Raw genomic sequence first — 19,162 nt, 5'->3', positions numbered from 1 at the left:
AATCCACAAACAAGTCTGATAGAAAGAATAACTCAATAGCTTTCTCATAAAAAGTGTCAGATTTGGCTCTTCCAAGCTACCACACATGTTGCTAGGCCCTATTTCCAAGGGGCCTACTTTGCTTACGAACTTTCCCATCTTGTAGTTAAATTTACTCAGATTGAGTTGTCTTTGGAGCTTACCTTGGACATTTGCAGCACACTGACACCCTAATCTGGGACCAAAGAGCTGTCAAATTCTTTGCTATAGGAGTCAGAAAAAGTAATATTTACCAAAAGAAATGACAGGATTAAATTTTAGGATTTGAACACATGGACTGCAACATCCATTTTGGAGTGCTGGCACAAATGAATGATTCTGTTCACTCCTGATTGCATTTATTTTAAATTTCAAACAAAGTAATAAAGTTGGCCCACAAATGGAACATCAAATGTTTATTCTCTGTAATCCTATTGTTTTAACAGTGTAGTGCATACTAGTTCTTAATTACAAATACACTGCAAAGTGTCAGTCTGTGACTAATAAAAAATGTATAGTGTGCTAGGAAAGAACACTTGATAACATGATAAGTACTACTGCAGCATAAAAGAAAGTGAAAATGAGTGAGGGCAAAAGAGTGAGACAACAATGAGGAATGTAATGGTTTATACTGGCCAGGTGACTGCAGGGCTATGACCACTATTGCTGCTCATCATCCTCCCATTCCCCACTTTTGTTCTCAGCATTTACTTGTGGCCCATTTGAAAGTCTAGGCCACAACAAGGCCTTTCTATGTTATCACTTGGTCTCTGTGTGTAGAACTACTGGTCTTGACTGGGGTTTGTAAGTCCTGATGGAGTACAAGTAACCAGTGAAATGTATTTAATAAAACTATCCTGAAATGTTGTAGGAAGCAAAGAGATGGAGGGACTGAAAAATAGCCCAGAATACAGCAGGAAGCAGGGAGATGAGGAGAAAGACCTGACAGCACGTGAATGAAGGTTGCAAAGACTCTCATCTCTGTAGCACAGTCACTGCTTGCAGATGCTCACGTGTGCTTTCTGGCAATGCTACAACCACTCTGTATGAGAGACAATGGGGGGCAGAAAGAATATGAGACCTTGGAAAGCTTGATGGACTTAAAACTGTCAGTTTGGCTACTAAATACATGTCAAATATTTATTGATGTGAGAAGAGAAATCTGATGCTGTTTGTTTGGTCTTGTTTTTTTCAGCATTTAATACATGCCCATGTGTAGTATGTCTCTGATGTATAGCTGTTTCTATATTAAGATACAAGTAAATGGCGGGCAGGGATTGTTTTGGGTTCCTTCTCCTAAATTAATTAAATCAGGTCTTCACAGACTGTCTTATGGAAAACAGAACAATAGAAAGAGCCTTGAAGGCTCAGTTCAGACCCAGATCAAAAATAAGTAGATGGTGTCAGAAGTTAAGAACCTAAAAGGATAAATTCATCCCTTCACTGTTTCAAAGTAGTTTAAATTTACATAAACCTCTGTGTGTTTCCTAATAATATCCTAAGGAAGAAACCCTAACAACTCTGCAGGAAAACTAGAGTTTCCATGACCCTTTCCCCTCGAGTTTGTTGGGCAGCCTGAACTTACTTCCTATCCTGGTCAGATGTACACTGGCTGTAGAATATCAGAAACAGGTCTACCCAAGACACTCAATTTAGTTAAGCCAGAAAAAAACAGTGTATGAGGAAGAGTTATGGCTTTAGTTGAGATAATTGTCATATGCACTCTATGCACATCTATGGCATTTTGTAAGTCAATTATTTATTATAAAGATTAGTAGAAGCAACACATATATTCATTTATGAAACAGCACTGGTTTCTAATTTAATGAAAATAAGATACAAATTACCGTGATTTGTTTGTTATTGCTATAAAACTACATGTGACCTGCTGAATTAAAGTTTGCTGGTTTTAAGTGATACTACATTTGTGAGGTTTAATTTTGAAAGCTAGTGAGTAATAGTCCTTCTATTTTCCATAAATCTTTGAAGTTACTAAAGTCAATAAAAAGATCTTCACTTCTATATAATTCTATTTAACACCTATATAGATTGGTATCACTCTTAGTCAGTATTTTGTTGGAATTAATACCAGGATGGTAAAATAGGTAGAATCACCTTGGCATATTAAAAGGACCTAAATAGGTCAAAAGTTTATGCTTTTCCTTTGAGAAGAACCTATGAAAAACTCCTGACAAAAATAGTGGATCATGAACAAATTGACACAATGCTACATATCTGGAATTTGTCTTTTAAAAATTGCTGATTATTTAAAAAAAAAAAAATAGAGGGAGAACAACAAAATTTTTAAGGCTTCAGTTAATGAGAAAAAAATTCATTCTTCATAATTATGAAAACGTATAGATTCTTAATGTCTTAATATGCCCCCCATACTATCATCATAAAAATAATTATAAAGGTGCAAAATATCCCGTTTCAACATAGATGCCTCCATTTGCATACTTCTCCCTCAATTTTCACTGGTTTTCTTTTAATCCTATTCTGGACTAAATATGTCCACATGTGGAGCAACTCTGGAAAATGTTATAAATTTACACTCCTCTTTCAAGTGAAGACAAGCTCCAAGGCAAAGACAAAGCTCTTTTACCCTCATGAATCACAGTGGAAAAGCCTGCTAACCTCACTGGCCAGATTCTTATGCTATCCAGTCTCTCCATCTGCTCACTTAACTGCACACAAAGATTTCCTTGCTTTTACCAAATAGTTTTGAGGAAAAACATCCTGTTTTAGGTCCTTCCGCAGCACAATGCTTCCTCAGTGATTTATTGTAAAATCAGGTGTTGAAAATAAGCGTAGGCATCTATTTTTAACTATGAATGAGTAATGGTCTAGATGTCTACTGAACACACTTTTTTTCTTTGAGAGTCCTGATGTGCCAACTTTGAAATTTACCAAAAAAATCAAGTCCTCTTACCCTGGACCTCCAAGACCTGAAAGGGAGATTATGGCCATGCTTGAAAATATGGTGCTTTGCATTTATACCTATTTTTATCTTTTTAAGGAAAAGGGGTGGTTCTTGATTTCAGCACTTGCAAATCACATGTTGATGTAACAGGCTAATGTAGTTGCAAGCTGAATCAGGTCAATCCTTCTGGATGTGAGCTTTTAGAGGGGTCTGGGTACACTGAAGCATGACACAGTGTCTCTCCTGCCTTCCCAGGACATCATTCCTTGCATCCCTATTGCTGTATGCACATGTGTTGTCTCTAAAGGAAGATAAATGAGGGGAAAATTCTGTGCTCTGTGTTGTATCCCTTTGCTTCCTTGAGTAAGAAACTATGTGGACTGATTCTCTCCCAGTGCTACAGAGTAAGAGAAAGGATGGAATATTCGACCTGAACACAGGGATAGTATATCCAAATCCATGTGCTGGTTTAGTAAGCATCTTCCCTGGTGGAACACATTCAGGAGATGATGGAAAACTGCCTCCACCACCACTACACTCCTGGGTTTACGAACTTTTGAAAGACTGTGTCTCAGTCCTTATCAACAACTATTTACAACCACTGGAGAACCAGGCACATGATGGGTGTTTTACACATCTACACATTCTCAGAGACAGGAAAAAGTCTCATCACTGGCATAGAGATGGCTCTGAGCTGAATCCAACTGCAGACCACTGATTAAAGCCAAATCCAGACAGCAGAAGTTTCAGGTGAGCACAAGCAGAAACAGCTGGATAAATATGCAGACAAGATGTATCATTAATAACTTTGCTTCTCCGGTACAAGTGAGTCCTCCATGAAAAAGGTAATTTTCCGTCTGTAAGATGATGATGTGTCTCACAAGCTGGCACAAAACTCAGCAACTGTCTAGCCTCCCAAAACTCAGCACTGTCAAAAGTTCATGTTACACTTCACTCATCTTGCCATCTCCCAGATCAATGAACACCAAGGCACACGTTTATCTTTTAAACATAATTCCAAGCTTTAATTGTATATACTCCACTAAAATGCTTCTTCCTCTGGAGAGAGGTTGCATTAACAAATGTGTGCCAAGTTTTATTAACTTAAATCCATATGCTACTGGAAGACAACAGGGACTTTGCCAATGAGGAGAGTGTAAAAATCTTACCAGTGAGAAAGCCACTGGGAGTCATGTTGTTATTTAGAGGGAATTCACCAGGCTTGTGGTGGATTACCTTTATTGGTAGGATTTTCAGGAAGAGCACCTCTCCATACATCCAGAACTGAATATCCCACTTCATCACAGCTGAAGGAAAGTTGCCAGTTGCATGGCTGCAGAGATAATCTCTCAAAACTGTAATTAAAATTACAAAATCTGTCTTGAATCTTTTCAGGCAGTTGCCTGAAACTCAGCAGTATCAACTTTGGTGTTCCAGTCAGTTTGGCCTCAATATGTCCAACTACAACTTAATCACAGAATACTTTAGGTAGATAGGCATATGTGACAAGATGAACTACAGTGGTTATTATCAGTATTGCCAGAAAAGAAAGTCAGAGGAAAGAAATGGGGGAGTGAAAGTAAGGAGGAAGGAGATCAAGTAAGAAGAAAAGCAGAAATAGTAATATATTTGATGACAGCACACTGTACAAACAACAATTACTTGGAGTGTATATAAAGGACAGGCTTTGCTTTTCTCCACCCTTGGCTGTGATCTGCCTGCCACTTTTGCCAACAAGTTAGCAGTCCATGTGCCTTTTGGGCAAATATGGAGTCCAGAGTTCATTCTCTGCCCTGAGAACTGCAGTTTCACAGCACACCACAGTTACTGACCCTGCCAGGAATTCCTGCAATGAGTCCTGCACTTCTCCCACATGTACTGCAATTCCTCTGTCTCTGCAAAGGCAGGCTGATAAGAGTGTGAGATAGACACACCACTGGCATCCCAATTACGCTTAACAAAACTACTTTAATTCCTGCAGCCTCACGCATACTGGCAGTGATCACTCTGAAACTTGGATGTTGCCCTTTTTAAAAGGACCAGGTTTCTGTCTCCTTTCCTTGTCCCCGAGGTAAGCAAGGGCTGTCCTCTCCACTGTCTCCTCTAAGGGCTTTGATTACGGTCTCCAACTTCTTCATGAGGTACTTGCAGTGCTTTTACAGGGTAGGGGCTCAAACTCCCTTCCTCTGATCTTCTGTCCAAAAGGATTTCATCACCATTTCCTTGTCTCCTCTTATACCCTAAAATGGTACAGATTTCCTTATTTTCCTGTTTCAGCATTATTTCCACAGAGAGACAGTTTTTCTTCTGATCTCTTCCTGTATTTTCTCCACATGTCATAAAATTACAGCATGGAACTCATTGAACAGGGTATCAGTTTTACAGATTCACAAAGAGACTCTATAAACATACCTAATTTATATGGACATCAAACCCACAGAAAGTTATCAAAGTAAACAGCAAAATAAACAAATGAAGCTGATTTCCGAACCAAAGCCCACACAAACCCTCAAGACATAACAACTCTGGTGTTTCAGGGTTTATACTGATCTCTAACTAACCAAGCTTAGGATGAGACCTGGAGCAGAGGGCAGACAATCTCATATCTGCTAATATGAAGTTTCTGCACTTCCTTCTGTCTTTTAAATTTCAAATACGGGATACTAAACCAAATGGGTTTGGTCATTCACCCCACCAAGGTTTTATTGCTCTGAAGGGATGCTTTGGATTTCCTGTTTATCTCAGGTTTTTTGTGGGATCGTCAAACTCCAGCGCATCCCTTTGCCTTCCTCCCCCAGCTCTCCCCATCCCCTCTAATCTCCACAGGGGTTTCTATATTAGTCTGAGTGGCTGGATAGGTCTCAGCTTCCATCTGGGGGGGATTAAACTTAATTTATCCTCTTAATTCAGCAACAATTTCCTCACCAAATCCTCTTCCTAGCTTCGCCTTCGCCCCAGCATTTGGCTAGCATTTCAGCCCCGTACTTTCGGGGAAAAAAGGGAAGAAACCCGTGTCGAATGCCGATGCTCCCTGGGGACGGCAGCACTCGAGTGGGTGTTCCTCAAGGCGGAAGGGGGCCGAAGGCCAGGGGAGGGCAGGGACGGGCGGGGGTTCTCGCTGAGGAAGGGGTGAGACACTGCCCCATGGTCCCCGGGGGTCGGTCCTGAGCACCCTTCCCGCGGCCAGGGCCGGGCTGCCGAGCGACCCCGCCGGCACGGGGGGCTCCCGGCAGGGGACGCCGCGACCCCTCCAGCGGGGCTGGGCCGGGCGAGCCGGGGCGCCGGCGCCCCGCGGGGGAGGTGCCGAGCCGTGCCCCGCGCCGGGCGGCCGTAATCCCATCAAAGCGCCGGACCCAGCCTCCTCCCCCCTTCCCTCCGTCCCTCCCCGTCCCTGCCCGGGCGCGAGTCCCAGCCCCGCTGTCCGCTCCGCTCCGCTCCTCGCCGGCCCCGGCTCCGCTCCGCACCCGGCTGCCGCCCGGCCCCTCGCCCGCGGCCACCGGCCCCAGCTCCCTGCTCGGTCGGGGGGACACGGCGCACATGGAGGTGCCGGGGGGCTGTCACCGCCGCTGCTTCGCCTTGGTGCTGCTCCTGGCTTCGTGCATCGTGTGCGCGGCCACGCCGCGCAGGAACATCCCCCGCCGGCAAGGTAGGACGGGCTGCAGCGCCAGACGAGGGGTGCCCGCCCGGCGACACGCTTGCACCGGCGAAGTTCCGCGTCCTTTTAACACGGGGGGTGCCCCCGACGGGGCACAGGCGCCAGCGGGGCCGGGCGGCAGCCCCCGGGTGGGCAGCGGGGCAGTGCCCCGGGTCGGGCCGCCGCGCCCCCGAGCACTGAGCGCGTCCGGGAGCTCCGGGTGCCCGGCGGGGCGTCCGCTGCTCCTCGCCGTCCCCTGCGAGTCCCCGACGCCCTCTCACGGGGAGGAGAGGATGCCCCGGCAATGGCAGGGACCCGTGAAATTGCGGGATCGGTGTACGACCCATTTTCTCCGACATCTTATACCCAGTACCGGTGGGCGCACTCGAGTTACAGACCAGGACCAGTCTGCAGCTACTGCGGAAGAAATTGGGAAAGATTTTATCCGGTTTTCCCTGGATCCCGTTACCTGCGGTGCGGCGTGAGCAGAGTTAGAAGCCCGGTGAACCTCTAAGCCAGTCAGAGGTGACCTGTCGGGAAGGCCGTGCCGTGGCTGTGACATTTATGTGTGTGGCAGCAAATAATGTAAGACATAGAGTAAATGTAAAAGAAAAATTACTAGAGAAGCAATGATTTTGTCCCAAAAATGTAGCTATTGTGTACCAAGCATGATGTGGTGAGCCTCCTGGTCCTGGTCCTCGCTGAGCACTATCTGTGTCCTGTGGGAGAGTTCCCACGGCTGTCGGCGGGAGGTTTGCGCGCTGATCGAGGAGGTCGTGAACGGTCCTTAGACGTTGAAAGTTAAAACCCTGAGTCTGAGCAGCTTTTACAGCCCTTTTACAGTCTGCAGCGTATGAAACAGTACGGTAAAATGTAAACAATGAGATGGGGACACAGTGCATGGTGAAGTTTGACATTCTGTGTACTTTACAAATTGCGGTGCTAAGAGAAGATAACTATGCCCGAGACTGTTTCCAACACTGGGACTATCCTGGAGTCTTTGTGACCAACACTGAGTCTTATCACTGAGTTCAGTGGGATCAGTTCAGTTGAAAATACAAGAAGTTTAGTAAGTTCATGTCACAAAGTGTTTGTAGCTTCAGATCCTTTTTGTATCTATCCCACAGTACTGAAAGATTTTTATTGCTGGTTTTTAGCATCACTATTGCGCGTTTTCTTGCTAATGAAAAGAAAACAAATGCCTGTACAGTTGGAAACTTAATATTTAAATAGAGCCTGAGCTTAAAACCCTTACTGGACAGATGGCTAATTTTACTGGTCTGACCTTGTCTCTTAGGGATCTAGTCCCATGATCCTTGGCTGTCATAATAGCCACCATTAAGTACTTGAGTAAATTAGGCAGACAGTTGTTGGGAATGAGATGATTAGTAGCTTGCATTAAAAATGCTGGATATGTGAAGTTGGGGAGAGAAATGTGTAAATATTTTTAAATATTCCTTGACTGTAACATACTGGTGTACTTGCTTCCCCTAGTTACAGCGGAATGGCAGTCCTGGGGAAAATGTATTTCTGCGCATTAAATTAAAACAGTGTAAAGCTTGGAAACTAATTGTAGTGTTGTGAAGGAAATCAATTAATATGTTAGTATTGTGTTTACCTTACTTTTGTTAGCACACATTTTACGTTAATTTTTTATAATATGCTTCAGATTCACTGATTCAATCATTCCTTTCTTGCTTCTTTTGCTGTATAAGAAGTAGTGAGTTTTATTTGGCACAGTTTGTTCAAAATCTGTGCAAACATTTAAAAATTCACTTGTAGCAAGATGTGAAGAGGGAAATCCCCCAGACAGTTTGTGTGCAGTAGTATATATATGATTTAAATCCCATCTGCATTTTGCCAGGGGCTGTTGGAATTGAGAGCTTCCAAGAATCCCATGACTGGGTCCTTACAGAGAAATATTGCTCTCAAAACACTGAGAACAGGTGTAGTTCCAGGTAGCTGGAGCATCTCTGCCTGGTTCTGCAGCATATCATATGCTGGGAGGTTAAGAGTGGAAAAGAATAATCATTTACTCACACATCCATAATTACATATTCAGTGAGTAAAGAAGAGATAAGATAGTAAAAAGTTCTTAAGGATTTTTTTCTTTCATTTTGCCCTTTTAATGTGATAGAAGTGAGACCTGTACAAGAATTGTAACTGAGGTGAAAGCAAGAGATTATATCAAGAGAGAAGTCAAAAAACCAGTTCTTAAAAGAAGGTGACTTGGAGGTCCTGTGTGTCAAAAGAAAAAAGATAGGAAAATGCATCTCCATTTTTCCCAAGTTTCAGTTCAAGGTTTAGCTTACAAAGATCAGTTTTGTAAGCCCAGGAAAGCAGCAAAGTGGGAAATCTGTGAAGTTAAAAATATATAGTAAAATGGCCACAAATGCAACTTCTTAAATTAATCTTCAGGGGAAAAGGCTATCGTACTCAAATACAAGACATCCTGATGACTGCTAAACTCATTTGAACATTTATTTACAGTTACATAATACATTTTCTGGAGACAAGGAAACGGGATGACAGACTCTTTGGGAAGGGCTTAAAACAAATCCTTAGACACCATGTGGTGAATAGTATAGCTGGGAACAGATTAGCCTGGGATTCTCTGTATCTTGTACTCCCAGAAGCTGGCACTCATACTGCTGCTTTTACATTGTTTTCTTGCTTTTGCCTTCTGCAAAGACACAGGTTTTCACCATATCTGTTTCAAGTTTCAACTGGTCGAAGATTAGAGAGTCTAAAACTAGCTCCCAATGTGTTACACTGCTACTAATATGAACACAAAATTTAATTTTAATGGTTGTGTGATTTTAGAGAATTTTAGGGGAAAGAGCTGACCAGTCCTGTGGATGTTCATGGCATAAAGTTGTTGCACTGTATTGCATTGATGCTTCTTTAGTAACAGAATGCAAAATTCCAACTCCCTGTAGAATAATAAAACGGGTAAGTTTGTCTGCATGGAGAATAAAAATAATCATATCTGATGCTTAGGAATGCTTCTCCTTTTATAAATATATTATGCTTGCCAGTTAATATAAATAAAGAATTTGGCTTGTATCTCTTTCCCAGATGTCTGTAGCAGTAGACATCACCAGCTTTCTGTGTAAATGCTGGAGGAATCAGACCAGTTAAGGTCTGAAGACTTTACAAGAGAGTAGCACTCAATATCAGAGCCAGATTTTCAGAAGAGTACAGATCCTTGGTCAGCACTACAGTAAGTTAGGTTTTTTTCCAAAGGATTTGGCACTAGGATACTTGAATTCTTCAGAAAATCTGACTATAATAAGAGCTGCTAGATATGGAACACTTTTGAAAGTCTAGCTGTATTTATGTATCAAAACAGGTCAAACTGCCTTGAAATCAGGTCTACAAATGTGAAAAATCCCAGTCTTTGGGAAAGAAGGTGCTTATTTGAGTTTTCAAATATTACAATTTTTTGGAACAACGATAGGATGAATTCTTATTCACTGTCATAATAAATCCCACACGTAAAGCATGCAGGGGTAAGGTTGATTTGCTGCTGAATGCAAAGTGTCTGAGAAGAGGAATGGCTCTGAAGCTGAATGATTCCTAATGTGAGGGATGTAGAACTGTCAGAGTGCATATCTGTGAGCTAGAACTAATAAAGAAGATGTGAATAATTTATGTGGGGGAAGATTAGTATCATCCTCTTATAGCTTCAAAAATGTCTTCAACACCAATAAAATCAAGCACTAATTATATATGTATTTGTTGTTTGTCACATTCAGGTGTAAGTTGCATCGCAACTTTATGTGACATTCTCATTTTGACTGGACTTGCTCTTGTACCTCTGGGGTCCATAGTCTGGTAAATCCTGAACTGATCAATCACATCACCACCTCATGCTGATATGAGCATTCCAGTAATACTCACCAGGGCAGCAACAGGAATGCAGTGAATTAGTCCACTTGAGCATGTTACTTTGTATGTCACTGTTACTCATTTTGAAGTATGTTTTCTGACTTTAGTTAGTCTCGCAGCAAAATATCTTGTGCCCTTCCCACTATGAAACTGCCATCTTCCTTTGTAAAAGGAAACTTTCAGTAAATGTTTTTCTTGGGCACCATTTTGCCAATGCCAATGCCTGAAATGACTATTCAGACTTCTACCAGTATTCAGAAAGGTAAAAGTAACCAAGGCATTTTAAATGTTGATGGAATTATACCTATACCAGATACTGGGGTTCACAGTGATGCTTCGGAGACGAGGGGTTGTTTTGGAGTTAGGGCACTAGAGTGATCTTTGGGAAAGCTTTTTGCCTCGAGGCTGTCACAGACTGTCTTTTATGGCTTGCCAGTGCTTCACAGACCAGATTTTCATTTTTTAAAATGGCATTGGAGTGGTTTTATGGTTTTATTCTTTTCCAACTATGCCACTTCAGACAGCGATTAGACTCTTGTAGGGTGCTCAGCACAGCTGTACCCCAATTTTAGTCAATGCTTCTAGGCTTTAACTGAGTGATAATATGTAGGTGATTTTCTTGGTGTCTTCTAGTGTGCCTTGCAGAAAAAATAACTCTTTTTCTCTCCTTGACACTGGACTAGATAGGACACAGCACCGTGTACTGTGTGCAGCTCATTAGGAGTGAACACATCCAACAATCAGACTCACTTTAAACTTAATGGCAGGGATTCTGAGTGTCAGTCACCCAAAAGACATCCTGTGGAGCAGAATAGTACCTTGTCTTAAACCAGAAAATGTCAGTGCATGAGTTCTCTTCAGTGCCCCTCAAACTCATTGATTAGCTGAGAGTATACTTGGACGTTTCTAACTCCTCAGATCAAGCTTACATTGGGACTCAAATTTTTGCATATTTCTGTTTATGCTCTTTTAATGTGGTTTTATTGAAAATAAAATTAATTTTAAAAAGGTGACTAATGTTGCTTCATATCCTCAAAGCAGGACTGATAGGACCATTTCACAACTTTCCCATCACAAGGAAATGAAACTCTAAAATGCTTATAGAAAGTTTTCTGTATTAAAAAGTCATTAAACGATATTAAAGATACCTGTAATCTAAGGGAACAGCCATGAATAGGTCTTTGCAGAGTTTATTATTTCATTATTGAGTGTACAGTTGGGTGCCATATTTATCAGTGAATGTGCAATGGTGGTCTATGATCACATCACAAAAGGCTTTCTAAATCACAGCACATGGGAGATTATGTTAACTGTGTGACCTTGAATAAAATTTCTTAATTGTTTTCTGTGCAAACAAATTATCTATCTAAAAAAAAAAAAGCCACAAACCAAACAAATCCCCAAACCTGTTCTTCATAACTAATTCCAACTGAAAGGAAATAAGTAAGGAAATAAGCCTTTTCAGTAAGGCTAGGCAAGATTTGATTTCTTTTTATTTTTTACTTTCAGTGAAGATGTTTACACATGAAAACTAAAGTAGTTATTTCATGTAACATGACGATCCAAACCACAGCAAAAGATGAACATTACTGTTTTAGACTTTTCAGAGTCACTGAGCTGAGAACAAGCACAGCAGAATTCATCTTTGAAAGTAACTGCTTCAGGAGGGTATAAGCCACTGAAAATTGGAGGCTTAGGGGGAAAGCTCCACGACAATCAGATACCTTACTCAAATCTAGATGATGATACGGTGTGTGATGATCCATAAAACTCTGCAGGTGAGAATTGTATAGTGTGAAATACACCAAGTTCATGCCAGTTCTTCCACTGAGTGTAGGGTAGCTACACCCAGGAGTAAAGACTAATTTTGAGGAAAGTCCCTCAGGATATTGGCCTCTAATGAAAAAGGAATCCACACAATATTGACAAAGGGAGCCAGTTCTTCAAAAGGAAGAGGACAGCTATGTGGTCATGGGAGAAACCTTTTCTTCTCTTGGCTTGGATCCCTGTAGTTGGATAGCCAAAACGCATTGGCTTTCTTTTCTTAAAAAGATCTCTCACTCAGGCATTGCTGAAGTTATTCTGGACAGTTTTTTAGAGCTAGGAAATATAAACCATATGCAGGTGCTAACATCTGAACCTGGCTTTCTGAGTGTATCCCCAAGTAGTGATAGGGTGTCTTTTCCCTTATATATGTTAACCTTACAGCTAATAAACATTTTTTATACAACAGTGCAGATAGCAGTCATGTCAAGAGCAGTTCTGACAAATGGACACTGAGTGGTTCTGAGTTTCCCCACATCCTCAGAGGATAGTCAGTCCAGTCTAACTCTCACAGAAAGATCTCTGAAGCTGGAAGAATCTCAACCCAGATTATTCTTCACACCTCGCTCAATTTTAAAAGTAGTTTAAAATTGCTGGCGTCTATGAAAATGATGGTATATATCAATACCTCTGTACATTTGGAACCTGCAAAATTGTCTTTCTAAAATGATGGGAAATGAACATCCTGTGAATGTTGATCATGCTTCTTTCAAATACAGAAATCATTCTGATCTTTCTGCTGTGCCAGAGGTATTGTTGCACATACAAAGTTTTAAATCAAGACTGGCTTTGTGTTGCTGGCTCAAAAATCTTCTGATAAAAAATCCTAAGGGCAAATATTATACAGTATTTCACTCAAGTTTAATTGCTTTTATGCATGAAAAATTTCAACTAGAATATCATTTTAGGAAAAAAGAAGCCAAACCATGAACTAAACCTGTCAAACTGTAAATGATAGAAAGTACATGTCTAGGACCAAAATTTTTGTGGTTTAATTAAAGATTGCAGAAGCCAGAATCTGTTCCTTGGAACTGAAATGTGAGGTCTCTTTCATATTCTGCTTTCTAGACAATTACAGGAGAAGGTAACATGTTTCCAAAAATAAGCAGGCATTTTAAGAACATGAGTATTTACAGAGATGTTGGCATTGCAGATGATACTCCAGCCATGCATGGAGATTGGTGTCCTGCTGGCATTTTTAGTTCCCGTTCCCATTTCATGGCGCTCTCATTCCATGTGAACCTGTGGCGTGCAGGTTGCTAATGTTGCCATCATAACTGATCAGTCACGATGGCAGAGTTGAACTTTGCAGCCAAGAACTGTTTCTCTGTCTATGTGTGTGCCAAAGGACTCGCTCCGTAGGGTGAGATGGGGGCCTTCCAGATATTCACCCCTGCAGAGCCATAGGATCATAGGATGGAAGAAGAAACCTGGAGAACATAAGCAATTCTTTCAGGGGCTTCTGGATAAAGAACAAGACAGCACCTAAAATGGGTTTAAAGGGGAAAAAAAAGCAAGCTGTTCAAACCAGCTGATGCCAAGTAAAGGGCATCATAAATGGTTTGCATGAGGTAGGCCTGGTAAAGGTTTGGGTCAAAGGGTTGGACTCCACAGCCTGCAGAAGACAATGTGCCAGTGGAGCAGGGAATGCTTTGAGAGGATTAGCAAGCATTAGATACTAGCTGTGTGGACATCATAGCTGTGCCTGGGCCATGTGTTATTTTTTTTCCCCTATGTATTTGTTCTTTATGCTGTGATATATTTTCCACGTCTCATTGTCTCTTGCACCAAAGAGGGTTTTGTTCTTCCCTGTCAGTCTCCCAGCTCTCACATCCTGCTGCTTGTTACTGGTTCTTTGAATATACAGGCCATGTCCCACACTAAATCAGTGCAGGGATTCAGGTTTAAAAACCAAAACTATTTCAGTCACTTAGTGGAGACAAAGAATTTCCTCTGGTTTTACTGATAGTTCTAGTGAATGGAGAGACTTGCTGACTGCAAAAGGTATTGAAATTATCCAATTTCTTATGGAGGAACTGAGTTGGGGAAGAATTTCCTGCTCCTTGAGTAGATGTCAGATTTTCTCCCTGACCTGGCCTTCAGCAGCCTTTAATAAAATCACAGTTGCAATTGAGCAGGTTAGGGTCACTGTGCAGTGGCAGCCCAAGTGGACGTGCTCTTCCACCATACCAGAGTCCATTAGGAGGAGTGTTTCCTGGAGGCTGAGGGAGGTGATCTTTTCTCTCTACAGAGCACTGGTGGGACACACCTGCAGCACTGGGTCCAGTTCTGGGCTGCCCAGTAACAGAGGAAACATGGACATACTGGAACGAGTCCAGCAAAGGGCCACAAAGGTGAATAAATGGGAAGAGGTGAAGAGGAACAATTAAGCTTTGGAAGTAAAATACTTGTGGGAATCATACAAATGTATATAAATGATGGGGGAGTAATGAAGATGGAACTAGGCTTTTCTGAGTGGTGCCCTGTGACAGGGCTGGAGGCAATGGACACAAAGGGAAAGCAGGAAATTCCCCTTAACATGAGAAAATACTTTTTTAGTGAGGGTGACTGAGAATTTAGCCTGAGATGTTGTGGAATCTCTGTCCTTGGAGATACTCAAACCCCTTTAGGCAAAGCCTTGGGCAACCTGGTGCAGCTGAGCCTGCTCTGAGCAGGGGTTCAGACCAGGTAATCTCCAAAGGTGCCTTTCAGCCTCACTCCCTCTGTGATTTTGCAGAGTGTCACAAGGATCTCCTGAAAATGTCTGTTTCAGCTCTCGGGTTCAGCTGCCTTTGAACTCTCCTCCACCCTGTCATGGACTGAAAACACCAACTGGACCAGCTACTCCGCTTTCTACAGAGAAATGAGTTTTTGCTGGTGTTGTGATCAGTACAAAGTGTTTGGTGGGAGGTTGCTACCCTTTGTGTTTTCTATGAGGCCTGTGCCAGACCCTCAGGGATAACAAACCTGCACAATGATTTTTGTGATGCTTTCTGGGATGGGACCAGATTGTTTGTATCCACGAATAATGAATTTCAAAACAATCACTCAGGACTTGGAGGGACTGTGTGAACCCAAATGCTGCATGTTGTGTCCTCGCCCTGCACATTTGTTGCCTGTCACCTGGTCAGCTTTGTCCTCTTTTATCTTTTTGCATGTGTGTACGTAATGCATGTGTGATTGTCTGATTGTAATTTTTTTCTATCTGACCATTTTTCAGGAAGCTCCCCTTGATTCTCTTTCCTTCACCAAGTAAGATGCTTCTTCAAGAGCTGTTTTGTTCTGGGTTTCAGCAAGAAAAAAAAATGTAGTAGATAAAGTGAACAGATTAAGGGACATCAAGGAGAACACTTTTCAACTATCATGAACAACTTTGCCATGTGTTCCATTGAGATAATAAGATTTGGATAGAGATCACCTGAAAAATAAGTGATATTGATTGATGGGAAAATAATTTTTCAAGTTATTTATTTGGCATTTTTACAATTTCACTGGCCTTTTTACTTTATATATATATATATAAAATGCAACTGTATTTTCTGATAATAAATATGAAGTCTTTCATAGGGGGTTCTCTTATGTATTGTACCCATGTACCCAACGCTCAGAAAATGCAGCAGGGTGACATTTATCTTTACTTTTATTATTTTGTTTCAGAGCAGGAAGGCACAGTTTCCTTCATGTGCGGAGTTTCTCCTGCAGCTCACTGTGTGTGCCTCAGCCCGGCAGCCTGTGCCGACCCACCAGGCTGCCTGGCTGGAAAGCTGCTGCTTGATGCTGCCCATCAGCTGAGTGGCATTTTAAGTGATGGATGTTCACAGTGTAGTCCCGCTATAGGAAACCATGAAGGGACACAAGGTTGGAGGAGATGCCAGGATATGCCTCTGGCATGCTGGTTCCTAAGCAGCCCATCCCACTGATTACTAATGCCTATTACAGAGACATGGTGTGAAAAACGAGGTTCACTCTCCTGTGAGAATTTAAAGGGTTTAATATAGAGACAATAAGAGACACATAAGATAAAGCAAAGAGGTAATGGCTGGGTGCCTTGGCGCTCTGCCAAGAGCACACCTGATGCTCCAGGTTAGTCCTTTTTATACCATTTTTACTGTCCTCTATTCATATTCAAACTTTTCCAGGAGCTGTTCTGCATGGCCACTCCTTTTTAGAGCATGCGTAGTCTTCTGCCTTGCGGTTTACTTCTTTTGATTCTTGGGGTTGGGCTCGCTAGGTAGGAGTCGATGGTAGGGTGGATCTCTTAATTCTCCAGACAGTCAGGGCTGATTGCAGCTTTGGGCCTCTTTGCCCCCCGGGCAGAGCGGTGATAGCGGCTCTGGGCTCTCCTGGCCGAGCGGAGTAGCCTTTGGGCCCTTTTGTTCTCTGGACAAAGTGTTGATTAGCAGCATCTTGGGCCTCATCCTCTGTTCGCTTGGAGGTTATCTTACTTGCTCACACTTGCTAACATCCTTGCTAAAAAGAAAGAAAACTACATCCACACAGCAAGAAGCATTTCTAACATTATATAATATCTACCTTTATACTTGCGATAAGCCAATATTACAATATATGTTTATAACACATGGTAACATACTGCTGCTTGATTTCAGCTACCTTCTGGCACTTAAATTGTATCTCTGAGACACTTTTTTAAAAAGTTATTTGAAAAGTGGTGAAGCAGCTGATGAGAAGGCAGGCCATGGCGGGGCAGGCAGTGTGCTGGCAGCAGGCAGGGCTGGCTGCAGCCTGCCAGTCGCTGGACACATCCACTGGGACAAGGCAGGTTGAAGCCCAGACAGGAAATCCCAAGCCAGGAAAAATATTGAGCTTTGCATTTTCAAGCAGCTTTTAGGTTGGAGTAGGGAGGGGTGAGCCTAAGTGTCCCTTCTCCAGGAATAGGAACCTGGCTACCAATTTCCTATGCCAGGCCAAGGTGCTGCAAGAGATGTCAGGAATTAGGACAGCCATGCCCCAGCACTGGGGCTTCAGTGGGCAAAGCACAAGCCTGGTTTTAGGGGAGTGAGCATTAGATTTGACTCACACTTCCAGAAATGCACTGGAAGTTACGCAAGTGAAGTGTCTTGGTGGGGGTTTTTACAGGCACCTATACTCCATTTACCCTGGAAGGGGAAAACGCTTCCATTAGGTGAAATATTTCACCAAGTTATCCCGGTGAAGATTCAGGGTATGCAGGTATGCACTTCTGTGAATCAAACTGGCCTCTGAGCAGTAATTATTAAAAACACAAGCCTGTGAGAGTTACCTAGAGATTGCCCCATGTGCTCCTCTTGACTAGGGCAAGACATACAAAGTAGACTTTTGCTCAGAGGTATGATGTCCCCTACTTTTTATAACCTTTAGCACTAGGAATTCTCCAAAAATGAGTCCAGGGCATAACCATCCACAGCTAGAAATTTTATATATATATCTTCAAAAATTTTTTTGTAAAAAGCAGTTACTCCTTTTCATTTTCACTCCTAGAAGTCAGTGTTGCAGTGTGAAGAGCTCCGCTCCTCTCTCCTTCTCTTTTCTGCAGTTGGAGCCCTCCTGGGAGCAGAGCCTTGCTCCAGGAAGGAGGGTGAGGAGAGAACTGGGGCTTCCCGTTGCTGCCTTTCTGTTCAGTGATCTGCAGGGCCAAGGTAAAGCAGGAAAAGCCACAACAAAGTCACCAGTGACACTGTGCCTGTTCATTCCTAATGAGATTCGTGGTGTTGCACTGCAGCTTAAGTTCTGAGCTCTGTCTCCTTCGTTACCCTTCCCCGGGCTATAAAAACCCTAGTGACCATCACCTCAGATGTCCCTGGGGCAGATAACAGATGCTATATAAGCATCAGAAAAACATCACATGTGTCTAAGCCTGTTACTTATTAAAATGTTGAGGGATTTTTTTCATTGTGGTTTCTTTTGCAGTGTTTTTAAAGGACTAATGAAGGTCAGGTTAGTCTCTCCAAAGATTTGTGCACTGAGGTTTGGATCAAAACCAGTGATGCCTCTCTAGGGCCAGGTTACCTGCCATCTCTGCTCTGGTACTCAGTGTGGCAGTGTCCAGACGATCCAGAGGATTTCCTTTTGTCAGGATCTGATGCAGTGGAAGGTGATTCATTCGGAGGAATGACTGTCAAGATTTTTTTATGTGTGTGTGTGTGTATGTTTCTGCTTGGGGTGCACAACCAGGACAGGCTGGCTGAGATTTTCCAGTTTCAAGTCCTTGTCTTTTGTACTTGTTGTGGCTGTGAAATTCTTGCTCTCTTACGTACTGCTGCTGGGCAGTGGGAGCTGGAAAACGCTTCAAAGAAATTTAAATACGGCATATTTTTTTCATTTAGAATTTCCTGACCTTTTCAGTTTGTCATGTTGTCTTCCTTCCACTGTGGTGTTTGCATAACTTTTGGTCTGTAAAATAAGGGAAGCAAAAGACCTTATCACTGTTTATTGTTTTATAGATAAGAATTTCACCAATATTTCGGTGAGAGAAGGACTGTTTCACCTCTAGGAGTGGGCAAGCTTTTTTGCCTCGAAAACAGCTATTACAATGATAAAATACTATTTTAATAAAACTCAGAGTGAGTTTTTTTGTGAATTGGTGAACACAAATAATGTTCCGAGGTATTTCTGGAAGGTGTTTTGTTTTGAAAACTTCAATTTAGAATTTGTTTGAATTCTTTTTCTTGAGCTTTTTTATTCCTGTTTTCTTACATTGTGACATGTTAGTAGTGACAGCTGGCATTTCATCAACAAGTTTCACTTGTTTCACGGAACACAAATAGGAGACACATCAACCTGGAAAATAAGGAGCCCTTTAGTCAGTACCTCTTAGCTGTTACCCACAGAGATTAAAAAGTAAAATAGTGAAATGCTTATCTCCTTCCATTGGC

General features: G+C 42.3%; 1 protein-coding gene across 4 annotated transcripts in view; it reads left to right on the top strand.

Annotated features, from left to right (window-relative positions):
* Nucleotides 1–5,908: 5,908 nt before the first annotated feature.
* EGFLAM (EGF like, fibronectin type III and laminin G domains) overlaps nucleotides 5,909–19,162 on the top strand; it is a 78,758-nt gene continuing 65,504 nt past the window's right edge. For 2 of the 4 annotated variants that reach the window (XM_048291816.1, XM_048291817.1), the window contains exon 1: nucleotides 6,381–6,587. In XM_048291816.1, the coding sequence (XP_048147773.1) occupies nucleotides 6,479–6,587 (109 nt within the window). In that variant the 5' untranslated portion in view covers nucleotides 6,381–6,478. Of the gene's footprint in view, nucleotides 5,993–6,270; nucleotides 6,588–19,162 lie in introns of those variants that run through there. The other 2 variants (XM_048291818.1, XM_048291815.1) reach the window with 2 other exon arrangements.

This window comes from Corvus hawaiiensis, chromosome Z, assembly GCF_020740725.1.
Source record: "Corvus hawaiiensis isolate bCorHaw1 chromosome Z, bCorHaw1.pri.cur, whole genome shotgun sequence".
NCBI classification, from domain to species: Eukaryota; Metazoa; Chordata; class Aves; order Passeriformes; family Corvidae; genus Corvus; species Corvus hawaiiensis.
Note: the sequence above shows the minus strand (reverse complement) of the source record. Positions and strands in the feature narration are given on the sequence as shown.